Source organism: Podarcis vaucheri (genome assembly GCF_965113315.1).
Source record: "Podarcis vaucheri genome assembly, chromosome: Z".
Classification (NCBI taxonomy): Eukaryota; Metazoa; Chordata; class Lepidosauria; order Squamata; family Lacertidae; genus Podarcis; species Podarcis vaucheri.
Genome location: NC_138758.1, coordinates 18,395,739 through 18,416,006, shown reverse-complemented (window position 1 = coordinate 18,416,006; position 20,268 = coordinate 18,395,739). Strand labels below are relative to the sequence as shown.

The 20,268-nt window shown below is 46.4% G+C and overlaps 1 protein-coding gene across 2 annotated transcripts in view; it reads right to left on the bottom strand.

The window, feature by feature from the left end:
* SRPX2 (sushi repeat containing protein X-linked 2) overlaps positions 1–20,268 on the bottom strand; it is a 30,575-nt gene that overhangs the window by 3,368 nt on the left and 6,939 nt on the right. The window contains exons 3-10 of one of the 2 annotated variants that reach the window (XM_082208611.1): positions 19,431–19,568; positions 11,766–11,849; positions 8,686–8,877; positions 6,792–6,968; positions 5,990–6,119; positions 5,745–5,866; positions 4,741–4,920; positions 3–136 (exon numbers count right to left, since the gene is read on the bottom strand). In XM_082208611.1, coding sequence (XP_082064737.1) covers positions 3–136; positions 4,741–4,920; positions 5,745–5,866; positions 5,990–6,119; positions 6,792–6,968; positions 8,686–8,877; positions 11,766–11,849; positions 19,431–19,500 — 1,089 coding nt within the window. In that variant the 5' untranslated portion in view covers positions 19,501–19,568. The remainder of the gene's footprint in view (positions 1–2; positions 137–4,740; positions 4,921–5,744; positions 5,867–5,989; positions 6,120–6,791; positions 6,969–8,685; positions 8,878–11,765; positions 11,850–19,430; positions 19,569–20,268) is intronic. The other variant, XM_082208612.1, reaches the window with a different exon arrangement.

Here is a 20,268-nt window from a genome sequence, read left to right as displayed (position 1 = left end):
ACCTGCAGCATGCTGTTCTGCATCTTATAGTAGCGGTCAGAAGGATCAGGAGCAGAGATGATGAGCAGCCGGCGCTTTTCATAGAACTGGTCCAGAAGGCCGGCAGCAGAGTTCACATCCACATTGATCTGCATGGCTAACAGTAGCATGAGAAGACACAGGGTTTTAGCATGGCTGCAGTTACATGCTAGATGGGTAGCAATATGAAGAATGGAGAGAAGTAATAGCGGCAACAGGGCCACCTGCCACACTGTAGGAATGGGTACTGACGAACATATCTGAGTGTCCCCCCCCCCAAATGCCTCCTTTCTGCCATCACCGCTATTACTTTTCTGGGGAGTGGAGCCAGATTACTAACCTTGCTCACACAATAGGTCAAGTGAACCTGTTGGACTCCAACTCACCTGGGTCCCAATCAGTATAGCTAGTAAGGGCTGATGGGAGTTGTAGTTCAATAGCATTTGGAGGGCCATAGTTTCCTTGCCCCCACTCCTTTGCTAGGGATATCATCTCAGATACCCAAATTGGTTCACATGGTTGGTCACAATGGTGCAAATGGATCTTGTCTACACTTTGTGCTCTCAGCTGAGCACACACACTTTCACTTCCAGTCCCCTCTCTTCAGGAACACTAAGGGGCGTTGCCCTACAGCTAGTGAAAAGATTTGGTTCCTTGTAATCAGCGGGTGACGCTGTGGGTTAAACCACAGAGCCTAGGACTTGCCGATCAGAAGATCGTGGTTCGAATCCCCACGATGGGGTGAGCTCCCGTTGCTCGCTCCCTGCTCCTGCCAACCTAGCAGTCTGAAAGCACGTCAAAGTGCAAGTAGATAAATAGGTACTGCTCCGGCGGGAAGGTAAACGGTGTTTCCATGTGCTGCTCTGGTTCGCCAGAAGCGGCTTAGTCATGCTGGCCACATGACCTGGAAGCGCTACACCGGCTCCCTCGGCCAATAAAGCGAGATGAGCGCAACAACCCCAGAGTCAGTCACGATTGGACCTAATGGTCAGGGGTCCCTTTACCTTTACCTTAATCACTGCTCTTAAGCTGGCAATGCAACAATATGCTCAGAAGGACCATGGTAGGGGAAGATGTTATTCATCACTGCCCCAACAGCCATTTCTTCCAGGTTCTAAGTTGAGGATGAGGAAACACCGGTCCTCCAGCTATTGGACTCCAGTTCACATCAGCCCTAGCCGTAATAGTCAATGGTCAGGGATGATTGGAGTTGGAGTCCAGGAACATTTGATGGAGCACAGGTTCCTCTTCCATGTTCTAACAATGCTGAAATGGGGTTTCCAGTTCCAGAATTAGAGACTTGGGGCATTGGAAGGACCCCAAGGATCATCTAGTCCAACCCCCTGCAATGCAGGAATTTGCAGCCATCCTATATGGGGATCAAACCTGCAACCGTGGCATTATCAGCACCACGCTCTAACCAAGTGAGCTATCTGAACCAGAGCCCAAAGTCCACCACTGCTGTTTCCTTCAACATCTATAATTTCTGCCATCAGAACAGTAAAATTTTCATAACACTTGTAAAGAACTCCAGATCATATATCTATAGGGCCAGGAAAAAAACATTCAATAGATTCTCGCCCCTTTTTTCTTTTTTGGTGTCAAATACAATGTCCCAGTGCCAATAACAGCAAAAATATGTAGAAAAGAATAAGAAACTGGAATTATAGTATCAAAATAACCACTTCTGAGGTTTTCTGCAACCAAGCAGTAAATTTTCCATATATGATTTGGATAATCACCAATCACACACCAACATATCCAGCAGTGTGAGATGACATTGAATTGCCTCTGGCTCTAAGGTTTCCTTGGGTGCAAGGCCCTGTCTAGACATGTCATGACTCCTGATTGCGCAGAGGTTTCAAGTGTATTCAGTTGCATGTGCTTAGAAGCCCCATTCAGATGTTTAGCAGTGGAACCACGAAGGAGCATTGAGATCTGGAATAGCCTGTGTGCCCTGAATCGTCTCCTTGTTTCCATTTCTCAATTCAAAACAAGAACTGAATGGATACCGCACTGTGAATGTTGTAGCAATGATTTCAGGTCTGATTTATGTCATAAAAGTGCAGTGGAGGAGAAGCTTCACTCCGTGTAACCTTAGGCAGGATTTTCGAGAATGTTTGGACCTCAAAGAACCTGATACTTAAGCATCTTCAATCCCCATGTAGGGCTAACACTAGGAAGTGGGATATACATTTAAAACTAAGAGATGCCAATGAGATCAGAGCTCCCTGTATTTTATTTCCCATTTTCTCATTTAACAGCATTCAACAGTGGATATAAATCTACACAAATTGAATAATATTTTCTGTGACTTCTTCCCCTTCTGCAGTTTCTTATTTTTCTGTCATTTTCTTACTGCATATCTTAATTTATCCTTTTTAAAAAACAAATTTATCCTTTATAATTCCTTTAAATTTCTTCCTGCTCATGTTTAGATTAATCCTGCTAATGTTTTTAACTGTTTACAATTTGTTTTCACATATTTAACAAATCCCCCCCCCCCATTCTATCACAAAAGGTCTATCATCTTGATCTGCTGGTTAGTTTTGCCATCTCTGCATATTCCATCAGTTTTAATTGCCAATCGTCTCTTTGCCGGGGGGGGGCTGTTCCTCTTTCCAATTTTGGGCATATATCATTCGGGTAGTCACGGTTGCATACATAAATATGTGAGATCACAGTGATGCTTCTAGCATGACATCACTGCTCTGAGCTCCAACTGACATAATCTCAGTTGCTGTTTCTAATTTCTATCAGCAGTTGGATCAGCTGGGAAATAACTGAATTGCAGAGAGCATTCTTAGGTTCATTGTTAGTTTAGCCAGGCATTGTATTTACCAACAGGGTTAACGGTTGTTTCATCTATCTATCTATCTATCTATCTATCTATCTATCTATCTATCTATCTATCTATCTATCTATCATCTCTCTCTCTCTCTCTCTCTCTCTCTCTCTCTCCACAGCATTTTTGATTGTCTATTAGCAACTTTAAAAGGTAAAAGGTAAAGGACCCCTGACAGTTAAGTCCAGTCGCAAATGACTCTGGGGTTGCAGTGCTCATCTCGCTTTACAGGCTGAGGGAGCCAGCGTCTGTCCACAGACAGTTTTTCCGGGTCATATAGCCAACATGACTAAGCCGCTTCTGGTGAAACCAGAGCAGCGCACAGAAATGCCATTTACCTTCCCGCCGGAGCGGTACCTATTTATCTACTTGCACTTTGACGTGCTTTCGAACTGCTAGGTTGGCAGGAGCACGGACCAAGCAACGGGAGCTCATCCCATCGCCAGGATTCAAACTGCTGACCTTCTGATCAGCAAGCCCAAGAGGCTTAGTGGTTTAGACCACAGCGCCACCCGCATCCCCTATTAGTATGTTAGGGAGTTATTTCTTATAGGTTTTCTGCATAGATGTTAAGTAAATGCATTTAGGGAAATTTGGATTCTCAGCCCATCTTACACACACAAAACCTGCCCGCTAAGCCTTTTGTATCTTCCTTGACATTTCTCCCTTTCTGGGGATGCCCCTGGAATGCTTGCTGATGTTTGTGTCCTGCTTGCTGGTCAGAAAACACCCCCAAGACACACAAATAATGTCCAGCCTTCAACAACTCTTGCTTGGACATCTACGGCCAGCAAGCCAGGCAATAGTCCTGCCTACTAGTTGCAGAGTGTTTGTGTGTGTGTGTGTGTGTGTGTGTGTGTGTGTGTGTGTGCGTGCCTTCCACGCACTTGTAGCAGGAATGAGGCAAATACATTTAAAACAAATACTTGCGTTAACTGCCTAAGATCACAGTGATGCAAAACAATACTCTGAGCTGAAGCTGATGTCACGAATCAGTGGCTGGTCTGCTGTGTTTGTTTCTAACTGAGCTGTAGGTGGAGTTGGAGAGAGTTTTTGGAGCTGGCTAATTTTGAAACAATTGCCTGCTTTGTCTGTAAATACAATGCCTAGCTACAGGGACGCGGGTGGCGCTGTGGGTTAAAGCCTCAGCGCCTAGGGCTTGCCGATCGAAAGGTCGGCGGTTCGAATCCCCGCGGCGGGGTGCGCTCCCGCTGCTTGGTCCCAGCGCCTGCCAACCTAGCAGTTCGAAAGCACCCCCGGGTGCAAGTAGATAAATAGGGACCGCTTACTGGCGGGAAGGTAAACGGCGTTCCGTGTGCTGCGCTGGCTCGCCAGATGCAGCTTTGTCACGCTGGCCACGTGACCCGGAAGTGTCTCCGGACAGCGTTGGCCCCCGGCCTCTTGAGTGAGATGGGCGCACAAACCCCAGAGTCTGTCAAGACTGGCCCGTTCGGGCAGGGGTACCTTTACCTTTACCTTTACAATGCCTAGCTAATCTAACAATGGACCCAAAAATGCTCTCTGCAATCTGGCTTCTCCCCAACTGACGCAGCTGCTGTTAGAAATGGAAAACAATAACCGAGATGATGTCAGTTGGAGCTCAGGGCAGTGATGTCATGGTGGAAGCATCACTGTGATCTCAGAGGCATTAGTTTTAAAGGTATATCCTGCTTTCCCCTCAGCAGCAACCTGTGAGGCTGCTTATAAGCTTGCATCCAGTTAAGTTCTACTCGAGAGCAGACCCCTTTTAAATCAACAGACCTACGTTAAATCATGCCTATTCATTTCAAAGGGTGTACTCTGAGTAGAACTGATTTTGGGTACAACTGTTGCCCTTTACCCTAGTTCTTCTGCCCTCAACCCCAACACACACTTACGAATGCACGTGGGCTGAGAGCCAGACCACTGGCGGCTGGACTGACAGACCCTCAAGGGGGCACCCTGGCGTTCATAGCCTCCATCACAGTGGTACTCGCAGGTAGCTCCGTAGTTGTTCCCTGCTGAGGTGCAGCTGACATAACCGTGCTCTGGTGGTTTTAGAACAGGACAGCGACTCACTGTGGAAGGGAAGGTTAGGAATCAGAACCCAAAGTCTTTCTTGCCTCCAACACAACACAGGCCACATGCACACTTGTGCATTTAAACTACTGTGGCGCCACTTTGACAGGCATGACACCCCCCTAGGGTACCCTAGGGACTAATCTGTTAAAAGTGCTGAGTGTTGTTATGAAACTCCTAATCCTCTCAGAACTACAATTATTAGAGTGGTTTAACCACCTGTTCCCAAGGAACTGGGAACAATCTAAAGTTATCCCACAAAGGAGTGGATTCTAGAAGAGGTAGTCTGGCGACAGAAGCTTAGAACTCCTCAGGCTGCTCCCAAGCTTGCTTATTCAGAACTATCCAAGGTCCTGCAACTCTGCCTTGCCCCATTCCCCATCAGACCTGGCTTCGGATCAGAACATGGCATTTGTAGCAAGTAACAAAATGTCTTGGTCTGGCCTTGGTGCCAAACCACATGCTATTTTAAATGAATGGTTTGAGCTTGTATCTTCCAACCTCCTGGCAGGAGTCATGGAGGAATGGGGCTGGATGGGGAGTTGATGCGGATTGGAACTGCTCTTGCCAAAAATACTCCACCTCCACCTGCCAAGCTGCTATTCTCTCCAACTGGAATGTTGTTATTGGCAAACAAAGCTCTCAGAGGAGAGAATTTCCAATGGGACCATGGCCTGGAGATAGGGGTAAAACCTACCCACGGTTGAAATCTAAACCATGCCTCTCTCACTGCTCCTATTTAAGAGAAGAGGCAAAGGTGTAAGCAGCAACCTCACATTTAGTGTAATGCCTTGGAGAGATGAGGGAAGGTCCTATCCTTTACCTTGGATGCGCACAAAGAACTTGCAGCTTGCTCGGTTGTATGCCTGGTCATAGACGGTGTAGCGGATAATGTGTTCTCCTTCAGAAAACTCGGATCCTGGTTCTGGGCCCCGGAGTGTCATCCTGGACTCGAAAGACAGAGAGATATGTCAGGATGTAAATATGAGGGCTGGGTTTGAACTTATTCTTCCAAAAAGAATCCTTAAAATGGTGCTGAGACCCCAGTGCAGCCTCCCCCAAGCTTACTGTTTGATGACACCATCAGCGGAGTCCTTTGCCCGAGGTGGATCCCAGTACACAGTGGCTGTCAGCTTGTTGGGTTCTGCCATTCGCTCTCGAGACTCAGGACATTGGATTTTCGGAGGCTCTATGTCTGCTTGAGTAGAATCAGAAAGGAACTCCATGGAAACAGGCAGCAACTAGGAGGAAAGTTTCCGCCTTGGGCCTGAATGACAAATGACTGGCCACATCCAAATTATCAGTATTTTGCAGGAGGGATTCAAGAGCATTCCGGAAATGTTGGTTTGTGCCATTAAACTGGATTAAAGTGCTCTTTTCCAACAAATCCACTTTTTTAAAAATGGACTTTTTGCAGATGGGAAGGTGACATGAAAATGCACTAAAATCTCTGGGATAAAACTGTTGAGGTTGGACCACTAAGGCAAATGGGAGCCCCTCAGGGCTATAAAGCATGATATAAGTATTCTTAAATAAATACTTTAGGTTGTGGTTTGAATGACTGTGGAGTAGCTAGCTGTCCAAAATACATATCCCCAGCTGGTTTAATGGCCATTCCCCTTTGCAGTCTTTGGAAACTGTAGTTCCATTGTTTTGGTCAGAGAGATTTCTGCACAGAAGATTCTTAGGGAGTTCTCAGGGAGCCGTGATAGTCCAACAGATGGAAAGCCAGTTTAAATATGTCAAGTACATGTACATTGGCAATTTCCCCTCCCGTTTCTGTTTCCATCAGATTTCTCTGACATTCCTGGTAGTGGCAATGGCAACTTATTCCATGCAATATGTGTGGTTGGCTCCGGGAAGAATTTACCTACACAAATTGGCTCACTGCCACTCCAATGTCCGTCTTCTAAGCACACACGACTGCGATCACCTTCCCGGTGGAATCCAGGCCGGCAGGTGTAGTCACAGTGAGAATCGACCTTGACTCCATCTGAACACTGGTACGATCCATGGTAGATTGCTGGCAGCGTAGGGCACCGAATCTCTGTGCACAGAAAGAGAACTTGAAAGTTCCCCAGCCTCTTCATGGAGTTACAACCCCCTGGATACCAGCTTCAAAGTGTTTCAAGCTTTGTAGCAAAAATACTAAGGTCATGCCTGCAACCTGCATTTTAAGCAGATTTTTTTAAAAAAACAACATCCTGGGAACTGTAGCTTGTTAAAGGTGCTGGGAATTGTAGCACTGTGAGGGTGCTTTGGGGAAGCTGATCCATGCAACTGTGTGCAGCAGGTTAACATGAGAGATAGTGGCATGTCACAGAGTCACGCTTTTGCTCTCGCAAGATTGAATGTATTGCCCTCGGCTGTACTCGGACAATTCCAACAAATTCCACACGGAAACACTTATGCCCCTGTGGAGATGGCAGTACTGAATCGGTGGTGCATGCCCTTCTGGCTGGCACTCTTTATAAAGACTTGAGGAATGAGATTATCACCCATCTTTTATTGTCCATTCCCGGTTGCCCAACCACTGCCAGTGTTCTTTCTCTTGGCAGGTCAAGATGAACAGGTGACAGCAAAGGTTGCAAGGTTTTTAGCTGGGGCAATCAGAATAACATCCACTATTTGACTATTGATTCAATACCCTAAAATGTATTTTATATAACTGACTTCTTATTTCTATTCTTTGTATATCGTATTGTCATTTTATTGCTATGGCCAATGGCTGATACAAATAAAGAATCATTCATTCATTCATTTATTCATTCATTCATTCATGTCACAGGGTAGCTAATTGAGCAGGAATCTGAATTCAGCTCCCCACTTCCCCTGTGCAAGTCCAATTCTTCAACAATCTGTGCCAGGAATCAGCATGATCCAAAGAGGGAGAGCTTTGCTACGTTGACAGGTTACTCAGACTAAAGAAGCAGACCTGGAACAACAGCTCCTATTGGCTCCTTAGGTTGCCTGGTCTGCCTGGGCTAAGAGAACTAATTCTGGTGTTGCAGCATAGCAGGGATCAGGCCGGACACTTCCTCTGCCTGAGAGCTGTTCTAATAGTGCAGGATTAATATGCCTGGACCCTTCTATGAATCCCTTGGTCCTTCACACTCAGTCCTTTCACAAACCTCCTTTTGCCCTTGATATAAAGCACTCTTGAAATCAGCGGTGAAAATCAATACAGTTCTGAAATGTTCAGCCTGCCTTCTTGATTAAAAATGATGCCCAGCTGTATCGAAGCATAGATTAAAAATTGGTCTCTGGAACAACGAGCAAGCAAAGTTTTATGACAATATCTTAAGAGGTGTCGAAATCTACAAGTGAACAGATAATTTCCCAAAATACATAGTAGATGTGTATGTCTGTTCTCCGCCAGCAATTACTTCTGACGCATAGAATCGTAAGGGCCACAAGCATGGGAGTAGCCGGGGGGGGGCACGGAGGGCCAGTGCCCCCCCATCAACAAAAAACATTAAAAATACTGTACATAGCTAACGGAGGTTCTGCCCCGCCTAACAAAAATCCTGGCTATGCCCATGACCACAAGGGTCATCTTGTCCAACTCTCTGCAATGCAGGAATCTTTTCTCCCAACATGGGGCTTGAACTCAGAACCCTAAGGATATCTTGCTCTACCAACTAAGCTATCCTGCAGGCTCATCTTGGGTTATGTTGATGGCACCCTATATTGAGTACTTTAATGGAGCTTCCTGAGGATGGCTGTAATGTGGAGCGGCCTATGGACACTGGCGTGACACTTACGTCTGCAGTAGGCATGCCCTGACCAGCGACGGTTTAGCAGGCACTGTACGGACCTCTGGCCAATCAAGCGGTATCCACGGTCACACGAAAGCTCACAGCGCGTCCCCAGGCTGCTGCGGTAATTACCTCCACGGGGAGAATAGCATGTAGCCTCGCCATGATAAATGCTCAACAGGTGACACCACTGGGGAACTGAGAGAGAGAGAGAGAGAGAACCTCATTTAGGTATTCTAGCTATCAAGAGCAAAAACTTTTGTAACTCAAGGGACCACCAGCTCCCATATATACCTGCTCATGCTTTCAGATCTACCATGGGGAATTTGATCTGGGCGCCCCCCCCCCATTGTTTGCAATAAGATGAGTGGTTGTGAATTATGGTGCTGGAGGAAACTCTTGAGAGTCCCATGGACTGCAAGAAGATCAAACCTATCCATTCTGAAGGAAATCAGCCCTGAGTGCTCACTGGAAGGACAGATCCTGAAGCTGAGGCTCCAGTACTTTGGCCACCTCATGGGAAGAGAAGACTCCCTGGAAAAGACCCTGATGTTGGGAAAGATTGAGGGCACTAGGAGAAGGGGACGACAGAGGACGAGATGGTTGGACAGTGTTCTCAAAACTACTAACATGAGTTTGGCCAAACTGTGGGATGCAGTGGAAGACAGGAGTGCTTGGCATGCTCTGGTCCATGGGGTCATGAAGAGTCGGACATTACTAAATGACTAAACAACAACAACAACAACAACAGAATGGTTGTGAAAGGATGAGACTTTTTCATGTGAAACACAGAAAATATAATACCAGCATGGTGTTTATCATGGCATATTTATCAGGTGTTTATTTACCCCAAATAAGTTTGTCCCAAAGTTCAACTGAAATTTAATGCTCCTGTGGCATAATCCCATTACCTCTACTTCTGCCCACTCTGGGGCAGCAGATAGTAAGTTTTTTTCCTTTTCTATCCAACATCTCTTCAGCAATAAGAAGATTTCTGTCATGTCCACCTCCGACTTCTCTTTCCAAAGCTAAACACCCCCAGTTTCTTTAAACTTTCCTAATAGGATTTGCTTTCTGTACCATAGACAATCTTCACCCCCCGCCACTAAATTCCTTTCAATTTGCATCCTCCTTAAAAGTGTGGCCCACAGAACCAGGCTGAGTTCTCTGGATAAGGTCTGACTAGTATGGTTAGTTATTTGGCCATGGAAGAAAGCACTCTGTGTGTGCTCTGTGGAATTTTCTTTGTTATTGTTCCTTTCAAAGCTCCAGGCTTTGAAAACCAGACCTTGGGGCCCAGCTCTGGTGAACAATAGCACAGCCTTGGAGCTTCCCCAACTAGCTGCCCCTAATTTTACATTTCAGGCAAACTTCTGAATTCAGGAACTGTGGTAAATTAATTTTGTGCCAGCTGTTTCCCTGCCTTTACATCAATTATTTAATCAGGGCCGACCCAGCCACAGAGCAAAACAGCAGCTCTTGGCTGTCCCCATAGGACCCCATGGCTAGCATTATCCAGGCAGGTCAAGGGCCGGTTGTGTGAAAGGGAAAAGAGAATATCTGCCCACAATGGTTGCCTAGCACTGTTTACAAACTACAGTTTGCAGGATTCATTGGAGGAAGCCATGGCTTGTTAAAGTGTTATGATAGTGCTTTATAGTGCAGATAGGGACCCAACATTGTGGTGGGCTATTCTGTTTCTAGGTTTTCCAGTTTGAGCACGTAAATTACCTAGATGGCCTACAAGGCTCCCCTCGGTCTCTCTGACTACAACTATATATTTAGCACTCTTATACCACCTGGGAACTGTGGTTTGCTAAGGGTGCTTAGAGTTGTTAAAGGTAAAGGGACCCCTGACCATTAGGTCTAGTCGTGACCGACTCTGGGGTTGTAGCGCTCATCTCGCTTTATTGGCCGAGGGAGCCGGCGTACAGCTTCTGGGTCATGTGGCCAGCATGACTAAGCCGCTTCTGGCGAACCAGAGCAGCACATGGAAACACCGTTTACCTTCCCGCCGGAGTGGTACCTATTGATCTACTTGCACTTTGATGTGCTTTCGAACTGCTAGGTTGGCAGGAGCAGGGAACGAGCAACGGGAGCTCACCCTGTTGTGGGGATTCGAACTGCGACCTTCTGATCAGCAAATCCTAGGCTCAGTGGTTTAACCCACAGCGCCACCCGCATCCCACGCTTAGAGTTGTTAGGAGACCCCTATTCCCCTATTCACAGAGTGGAAAATTCCCAGAGTGGTTTAACAAACAATTCATTTTCCCAGGGAACTCTGGGAATCGTAGCTCTGTGAGGGGACTAGGGGGTCTTCTGAGGGCGTCTCCTAACACTTATCAGCACCCTTAACAAATGACAGTTCCCAATATTCTTTGGGGAAAGCCACGACTGTTACAGCAATATTATAGTGCTTGAAATGCAAGTGGGGCCTAGGAGTGTGCAGACGCCATACACCAAACATGTGAAGCATGCCATTAATGAGAATATGCTCACCCAATGTTTGAGCATGTGAAGCATGCCATTAATGAGAATATGCTCACCCAATGTTCGAGCATACAGGGCTCTTCCTCACAACTGAGAAACTAGATGGAGTTCCATGTAAGACCCCTATATGCCTACAGTCCTTGCTCACTAATGCTCTATGTTCAGCCCCTGAGAAGTATGGCTAGTGGGTGTATGGTGATTGCACTAGGGCTAGTAATTGAGGTCCCACTGCCTCCTCACACCTCCAATCAATGTGTGTATGTGGGTTCCTGACACCCTTACTGCTTGCCTCTTGCATCCCTCAGGCTGCAGGAGGGATGGAGAGCCAAAAAGATGGCACCTTTCCAAGGATGCCCCAAACTTCCCCCTCCCCCAGTGAATGATGTATGTGCAACCTGGGCACAGCTGGGCCTTCCAAAAGATCACATGAAAATTACTGAGAATGGCTGGCCTCCATATGTCATTGGACCCCAACTCCCATCAGCCCTACTCAGCCTGGCCAATGGTCAGTGCTGATGGAAGTTGTAGTCCAATATCGTTTGGATGGCAGTGCACTTTTTAAGATTATTTAGCTCTACCAATCTGAAAATGCTTACCTCGATATTCTGGAGCAAGAACATGGGAGGTTTCTTCAGCATACACCTCGTTGGTTTGCCTTTCTGCAGCGGAGTAGCCAGATCCTGGCACAAAGGAGGGAGAAACAGAAAGTGACAATGCTCATCTCCAGATTGTCTACATCAGGGGTCAGCAAACTTTTTCAGCAGGGGGCCGGTCCACTGTCCCTCTGACCTTGGAAAAAAGAACAAATTCCTATGCCCCACAAATAACCCAGAGATGCGTTTAAAATAAAAGGACACATTCTACTTATGTAAAGGCACACTGATTCTTGGACCTTCTGCTGGCTGGATTTAGAAGGCAATTGGGCCGGATCCGGCCCCCAGGCCTTAGTTTCCTACCCATGGTCTACATACCTGACATTTAGAAGACATCTGAAGGCAGTCCTGTTCAGAAAAGTTTTTAATGTGTGACATTTTAATGTATTTTTAATCTTTGTTGGAAGCCGCCCAGAGTGGCTTGGGAAACACAGCCAGATGGGCAGGGTACAAATAATAAATTATATTATTATTATTATCCTTGTTCCCAGTGCTCTTTTTCTAGAAAAACAGGTGCCGGAATTCACCATGAATGCCTCCCTTGTTCTCTTATAATGGCAATGGTGCCATTGGTGAGTTCCAATGAGTTCTGGATGGGGAAAAAAAGCCCTGCTTGCTTCTGTCCCAAATCAGAATAACATCACCCCTACAATGATGCAGACTCTGCCAAATTGGTTCCAAATCTGAGCCAAAGATGCCATTGCCCAGGGGGAAGTCTTGAGTTTGGTTCCTCATCCCTAGAAATCATCTTGGTCCCTGATCTGTCCGTGGGGGATTTCTTTTGAAATTTTGCTACTGATTACACAAATGCACAAGACGCAAACTGCAACGGGTAGCCGTGTTTGTCCTGGGTGGGTGGGTGGGAGGGGAGGCAGGTCAGGGGCAAAAATCCAGAAATGCAGGAAAATGTACTTAATAGGACTGACTGAAATGTCACAAGCGTTTGACCTCCAAAGGTCTTCTTCAAGCCGGATGGTAAGAACAAGAAACAAAGGGTGTCTGTGGTGGATCTTGGGGTCTCAAATTTCAGTGGTGCCCTGTGTGAGACATCAAAATTCAGCAAAACACCCCCCCCCACCTCTCATGCTCCATTCTAAATCCTAGTTGCGCCACCCCCAAGTCTCCACGCTCAGTGTGACTGAACTGGATGCACTGCTCAAAATCCACCTCTGGTGGGGTTGGTGGAGGGAGAGAAAGAATAATTTTTTTAAAGCCCCAGTCAGAAAAATAAGCTTTGGGACTTTTCTTATGCCTACTTGAGTTCTGCCTGTTCTACCTGTACATTTGCAAACCAAAATCATACTAAGACAGCACAAGTTTCCAGCACTTTTTCCTCACAAGCAAAGTGATCTTATAAATGTCTCCAAAGTTATATAGTACTTGAAGAGAGGCATTAAGAAGTTGCTTTATGTTGGGATCCATCATGCAGGTCTTGCAAATCTTGGTTGCCACTTGTCATCTTCTGAAACATCCTCGAAAGGGCATCGAAGTTGGTGAATAAGACACCTACAAAGGTGAGGCTCTACCTGCTAAAATCCCTTTATGAATAGCATCTGGTGTTGAATTCAGTAGGTCAAGGGAGGGGAGGGTATGTACATTTGTGAACTGGGTTCCCAACCTCAAAACCAATCATTAGAGCATATACTCTCCGGAAAAACTTCTTGCACAAATATTTCTTCCCAGGAGCAACCTGGTTAGGGCTGCTGGCATGAACCACCAGACTAAACAGTTTTTTATGCCAGGACTGTTAAATGCAGGAAGCAACATGGAGATGGCATGGAAGCAGAGATTGCCAGAGTGCAACTTAAATCTATTAAGCCTTTTTACCAGCTTCAGTTGGTAAGGCAGCTGCAACTATTTCCGGGTTGGGCTCGCCTGACCACTGTCAGCCATGCACTGGTAAACCTCCAGGTTGGATTACTACAACATGCTCTGTGTGGTGCTGCCCTTGAAGCTGACCCAGAAGCTGCAGCTAGTGCAAAACGTGGCAGCTCAGCGGCTCATTACTACCTCACTGCTGAAATAACTGCACCTAGCTACAAGGCGAGGTTCAAGGTGCTGGTATCAGTGCACAAAGCAATATACAGCTTAGAACCAGGATAGGCTTGGGATCTGCTAGGACCACGTCAGCCGCTACATACCCAACCAATCACTGCATTCTGTAGGAGAGAGAGCGTGTTCTCCTTGGTTTGGTTGGCCCAAAGTGTGATTGCACTCCTTGGGTTGCTGGGGAGAGTTTGATGTTGCCAATTTTGAGTGATAGCCTGAGTTGAATATATTACCTGCGCACAGCGTTGAGCTTTCTCTTTTTGCTGTGCGCATCGGATGAGCCGCCCACCCTCCCTAAGTTTAGGGTGTTTGTTGTGTTTGACCTTGCTATGTCTGTCATGGTGTCGTCTACTTTTGGAGCAGGGGCCTGGTAGGAATTTTGTCCATTTGGCTGATTGGCTGGTGCCATTTGGTTTTTGCCTACTGCGTAGCAAATCGTCACAACTTGTAAGGTTGTGGTTAGGCATTGGTTTTAGAATATTGGTTGGTGGAGAGGTATGGATTGGCTGTGCCTGCCCCTCCAATGCTGCTACCGTAAGGGTATTCCGTTAAAGGAATTCAGCGGCTCACCATGCTTTTGTCCGCACCCCTGTAAAAGGGGATAGGGCCACGCAAGAGCCCCTGGGAGCATTTGGGAGAGGTGAGGGTCTCGTACCCAGCTCCATCTACTCCCCATAAAATGTTTTCCTTACTGACTTCGCAGGCTTGCGGATGTCAGTTCTGTCCCTAGGCGGGGACAGATAGTCATAACCAATGCCTAAGCAACCACTCACAGATTATGTATTTTAATAAAGTTGTGGCCAAAATTATGCCAAAAACCTTAAACAAAAATTATGGTGTGAAGCGTGAATTTATTTAGGGGTGGCTTGGGGACCTCGACACGCAACGCCCTGCACTTACCATCCTGTTAGGAGGTCTATTCTGCACAATAATGGAATCGGACCTTTTGCATGGCTGAACTCCCTCCCAATGCGTATCAGACAGGCACCCCCTGTATTGCCTGCGAAAAATGTTCACCTTCCAACAAGCCTTCTGAAACTTTATTCCACTTGGTATCTGTCTTGAATCTGAACTGATTTTATCTATATGCTGCTGTCTTAAACTTTTTTATATAGTTACAATCATTTTTAATAATTGTTTTTATGTTTGCAATTGTTTTAACTGCTTTTATATGCGTACCTGTTCTATATAGCTTATTATTTTGTGAATCGCTTTGGGGTGCCTCATGGGAAGTGATTCACAAATGCAAGGAAATAAAATTCCGAGGGTGATGATGATGAAATATTCGCTGGCTACTGCAGCAGAAGACTGCCCCTAAACCATTCCCTCTACGAGCTCATCCACACTTAGGCTTGTCCCACGATTTCTAGATACGGGTTTGAGAGGGTCTTCATTTGTCCTGCCACTTTCCACAGGAAAAACCCACTGTTTGCAGAGAACATCAGTTGGGTTTTCTGCATATTGACCTTTGTTCTGATTCAGTGGTTAAAAAAAGTGGGTTTTTCCAGGGAAAGTTGTGGGGCAAAAGGAAAACCGCTCAGACCCATTCCTAGAAATTATGGGACAAACAGAATGAATCATGGGACTAACAGAAGTGTGGGTGAGCCTTACTTCTGATGTTTAGACTGTAAAGCTCTTACGCAGTGAAAACTGTATCATCCACTCCCTTGGAACCAGCAAGCTTGGGGATGCCCAAGGTTTGCAGATACACATTTTTTAAAATAATAATAAAAAAATCACCCTAACAGAGAACCCCTCTTCCTGAAACAGCTCATAAGGATTGAGTATGCTCTGTCCCTGGAATCCTGCCAGCCTGTTGCTTTTAGTTGGGAGGAACAGAATGAAGCTACTGGAATCAGCAGCACTTGATGCTGCAACATTTTGTTACACGATTCATTTGTTTCATAAAAAAATAGATTCAAATTGCTTTCTTTGTTGGGGGAGTTCAGCTGCTATAATCAGCTATTCTAAGAAACGGCATTATGAAGACGCAGACCAACCTACAGTTCCAATCCACACATGAGTCTGAGGGGGCCAACATGCCTTCACCCAAAACGTGTAGGGCACCTGAACCCTCCCTAACCTATTCCTATCCTAACACAGATTCCGGGGGGGGGGGGGGGCTATTTATCCTGACTGAGGATAAGGAAGTTTCAAGTGTTCAGTATGATGTAATGCAGGCTCAGGATGCCTTTTCCAAACGGTCCTTTGGGTATCCAACATGTGGAAAGCTGGCCTTGCAATGAGGTGTCTGCGTAAGTTTTCAGCAGCAGCAGCCTCTAAGAAAAATATGGGATCCTACTTGTAGGATTATTGTCCTTGGAAGAAGGGTGATGCTAACATGGGCGTAGCCAGGATTCTTTTGGGGGGGGCAGAACCAATGTGATTGGTCAGTTAAGTATTTCTATTGTTTTTCTTGATAGTGTGTAGGGGGGAGCAGCTGCCCCCCCTGGCTACGCCTATGCATGCTAACCAAACCCTCCGTAACAGTTGGATCATTCTGAAGGCTGTCTTTTCCTGTGTATGTATGCCAGAAGGATAGATTGCAAGCATCTCTTTACTTTCTTTGCTTTAGACAAAACAAATGCAGGATTGTGTGTGTGTTTTTTCTTTCTTTCCAGCGTTTCCACAAAAATCAGTGAAAGACATATGTGGAGACAAAAATATCTTTTATAGTGAATTGGAGCAGAATAAATTTGGATCCCAGATGAATGAATAAGAGCTGTCGGCTGGCATTCCAACCCAATTAGGTCACATTTCCACTGGGTTCCCTCTAATTCCAGAGGCCACAGTTCATTCCCCCCATCACCCAGGCACTCTCATGAATCATTCCTGTTCCTGTTTGTGAATGGACCCACCTCTTAATTTTAGCACCCATGCTTGAAACGAGGCATAACGTCTTCTGCATTAGCTCTGAAACCACATATCTGCTAAGCGAAAGACCAGATGTTTCCATTGCCCGGCTTGAGAGCATTGCTTCATGTCTATAAGAAGCCTGAGGCTGGCTAAGTGCAAAATACCTAGGATGGAAAAGCTGCTCCTCACCCACCCACCTACCCACTCCCACTGGCAATGATGACTGGGATGCATGCTGCACATGCCCAGAGACACAGCTGCCTTGTATGTTTCAAGAGAGATGACCTAGCTCTAAAGGGCAGTGTCAGGAGTCAGTGCCATTGAGCTTCTGCCAAGGCCCACAGCCTAGCCCAGCAGGGTGCATGAAGCCAGTTCCTGGAACTCCTAGCCTTTTTATTTGTGCTCCTTCCTGTTGTTGCTTGTGCAGTCTGACCTCTCCTAGTGTGTGACCACTGATGGAAGTAAGGAGGAAGGAGCAGCCGCAGCTCTTGCTCACTTTATCCAGGTTTGGATGATGCTCAGAGGCAAGGGTCAGTTGCAGCACCTGGTATCCTGGGGCAGCTGCCAGGACTCCACTTACTGATGCTTTCTCTGGTCCCTGTTACATTTATTTCCTTGGTCCAGTATTTTGATTCAAGTTGGGAATCTTAATGGTGTGTAGACCAAGCTGCTTGGAGCGCTGCTTCTTTCTGGCTAGCAAGCTTCCCATTGTTTTGCAATGGGAAGTAGTCAGGAGAGAGGAGCAGGGAGAGGATGAATACTAGTCTAGACAGCATCCCCATGGAGAACGTGTACACACCACACACAATGACGTCCTGTGGGGTACTACCTTCCCACACATAAATTGTCCTCCTCCAATGTCATGTTCCTGCACCACCAGCCTCTAGGGAAAGTCTGATGTATGTCTAACCATCTCCTTGCAAGGAAAGGGCTGAGTCAGCCTTCATAGCCCGTAGTGGTTGTAGCTCCAGCAATCACAAATGTCGCCACACTTTTCCAAGATGGAAATGAAGAAATCTAAACCAACTCTTTCACCACAGCTCATAGCTGGGGGTTGAGAGATAGACCAGCCTTGTCTGAACCAAGCGTAGCATTGGTGCTGCAATGTGGGCAGAGTGATCTTAGATTCACATGGCACAAGAACTGGAGATACGCTGCCACTGAAACAAATTTGCCTGCCATACGCAGTGGCTAATGGCAATCACGTGCTATCTCTGCTGTCGGAGGCAGGTTGTTTCAGCTGCTGGGGATCATAGAATCATAGAATGGTAGAGTTGGGAGGGACCCTGAGGGTCATCTCGTTCACACACCCCCCCCCCCGCAAGACAGGAATATGCAGCTGTCCCATACAGGGATTGAACCGGCAACCTTGGTGTTACCAGCACCAAGCAATAACCAACTGAGCTAATTGACTGCTGTTGCACTCAGATCCTGTTTTGGTGCTTCCCATGGGCATCTGGTTGGCCACTATGAAAGCAGGATGCTGGACTTACCCAGCAGGACTCTTCCTATGTTCATAATTGTTTCAGGGTTGTTGCTTTTTAGAGAGGGTGGGGAAAACATTGCCTGCTGAAATCCTTTTCTGTCTTGTTGCCATTAAAGCCACAGCAGCCTGGCCCAGGAAAAGGGCCCAAGCTTGTACAGGCAGGGCCTTTAAAGCCTCATGCACATGTGGCAAAGTACATCTGTTGCAAGGTTTCCCAGAAACATTTAGAGACGACTGCAATAAGAACTGTGTCTCCTGAAGCTATTTGCTTGCCTAACAGTGACCAGGCAATGGATGGACTTTTAGCGGAATGCATGAGAGCCAAGAGGCATAAGAAACTCAGAAGCTTAGTGGAGGAAGAGGCTTACTCACTGCCAGCCCCCCAGTCCCTGTCAACACCCCAACCCCACTGCTTACTGTCTGAAACTGTTCCAGACAAACCATCGCTTGCCAAGTGGTCTCCTCATCAGCCAGAGACAGGACATATGGAAAAATTTAGCTCCTGCTATTGCAGGGGGAGGGGGGCAGAATTATATTTACTTCAATCTAGGTATGGTCTATATTTACTTCAATCTAGGTATGGTCCTAACCCCAGATGCGTATCCATCTGCCCTCCCTTGCCCCCAGCAAAGCAGGAACCACAGTTAGTTCCACGATGGGTAATTATTTGCAATGCTTTTGTGGCGAAGGAGTTGAAGCATGTCTGGGTGCTCCTCCCCGCTTACTATTGCCAATGCCTTGGGGGCTTCTTTGACAAAGATACCCAACTATTGTACAGACTGACTGTGGTCTTGCTCGGATGGCAGCTGTGGCCAAAAGGAGACCACAGCTAATTACAATGCGTATAAAAATAGATGTGCCTGTCTCAGGCTAAGTCTGGCTATAGGTCCATTTGCCGCTCTACTGTCCTCCTCAAGTGGCAACCAGATCTCTGAGGCCAGGGGTCTTTCCTAGGCCTGTTACCAGTAGTGCTGCATGGCGACATAGGCAGCAGTGGTGGTGCCTTCACTATGGTGCTGGTGCTGCACTCTCTGGATTGGAGCTGAATGTGTTCACACACCTGTAGGTAGCCTGCTATTACCTAAGGGCACTTGCCTAAGGGCCTGCTACCCAAGGAAGGCTGCCTTTGAGAAAATGCAAAAAGTCTTACCACCTTTGTTCTTAAGCTTATCCCCCCTCCCCCTGCCTGACTTTGGTACTGACTTGTCAGTGCTTACCTTCATACCATGTGGAGGAGACCATTTTGGCCCAGAGAAGCAGCAAGAGGGGGGATGCTCCTCGCGGCATCTTAGCATGCGAATGGAGATTCCAGATGGCAGGGTAAAGATGAAGGCAGAGCTGCCTGAGAATTCAAGCTGAAAGCCAGAATAAGAGGCAGGACATCAACAATCAAAAGCAGCAAGGCCAACCCCAACCCTTGCAAATGCTTAGGCATATACACGTAGACGCTATACATTTATTTTTCTTTTTAAAAACTAAGCTAGCACCCTAAATGTTTGAGGGGCAGAGATGCAAAGGAAAGAAAACCATTTTTCTTCTTGAAACTGAAGCACTTTTATTTTGTTTCATATTTGTATTTCACTTTGCCAACGGACAGGCTGAGCTTAAAGCAACTCATTCATTACAGTAACTGACGAATAAAAATATTTTCCAATAAGGAAGAAACATACTGTACAACAAAGCTGCAGTAAATACAACAGAAGAATCAAATCAATAAGGAGCAGGAAAACCACAAGATACAAATAAATCACATTGGCTATATGTTAAGAATGCCAGCTCTTCCTGCTGAAACCACCAATTGAGGCACCTAACGTGCAGGTCTCTCGCTCATATTTTTTTGTAAATTTTGACATTTTTGAGTTTTGATTTAAAAAGTAGTGAATGTGTCTCGATACAGAATTCCTAGGACACCTGAAGAAGGTTGCATGTGAAAATCTACTTCGCAAATAGCTGGTAGACACAGGCAAATACCAGTTCCCCCGCCACCACCTGCACAGAAACAATTGGGGCTCCATAGGCTGCAGATGTGGAGTAGTTCCCTGTGCAAGGGCCATC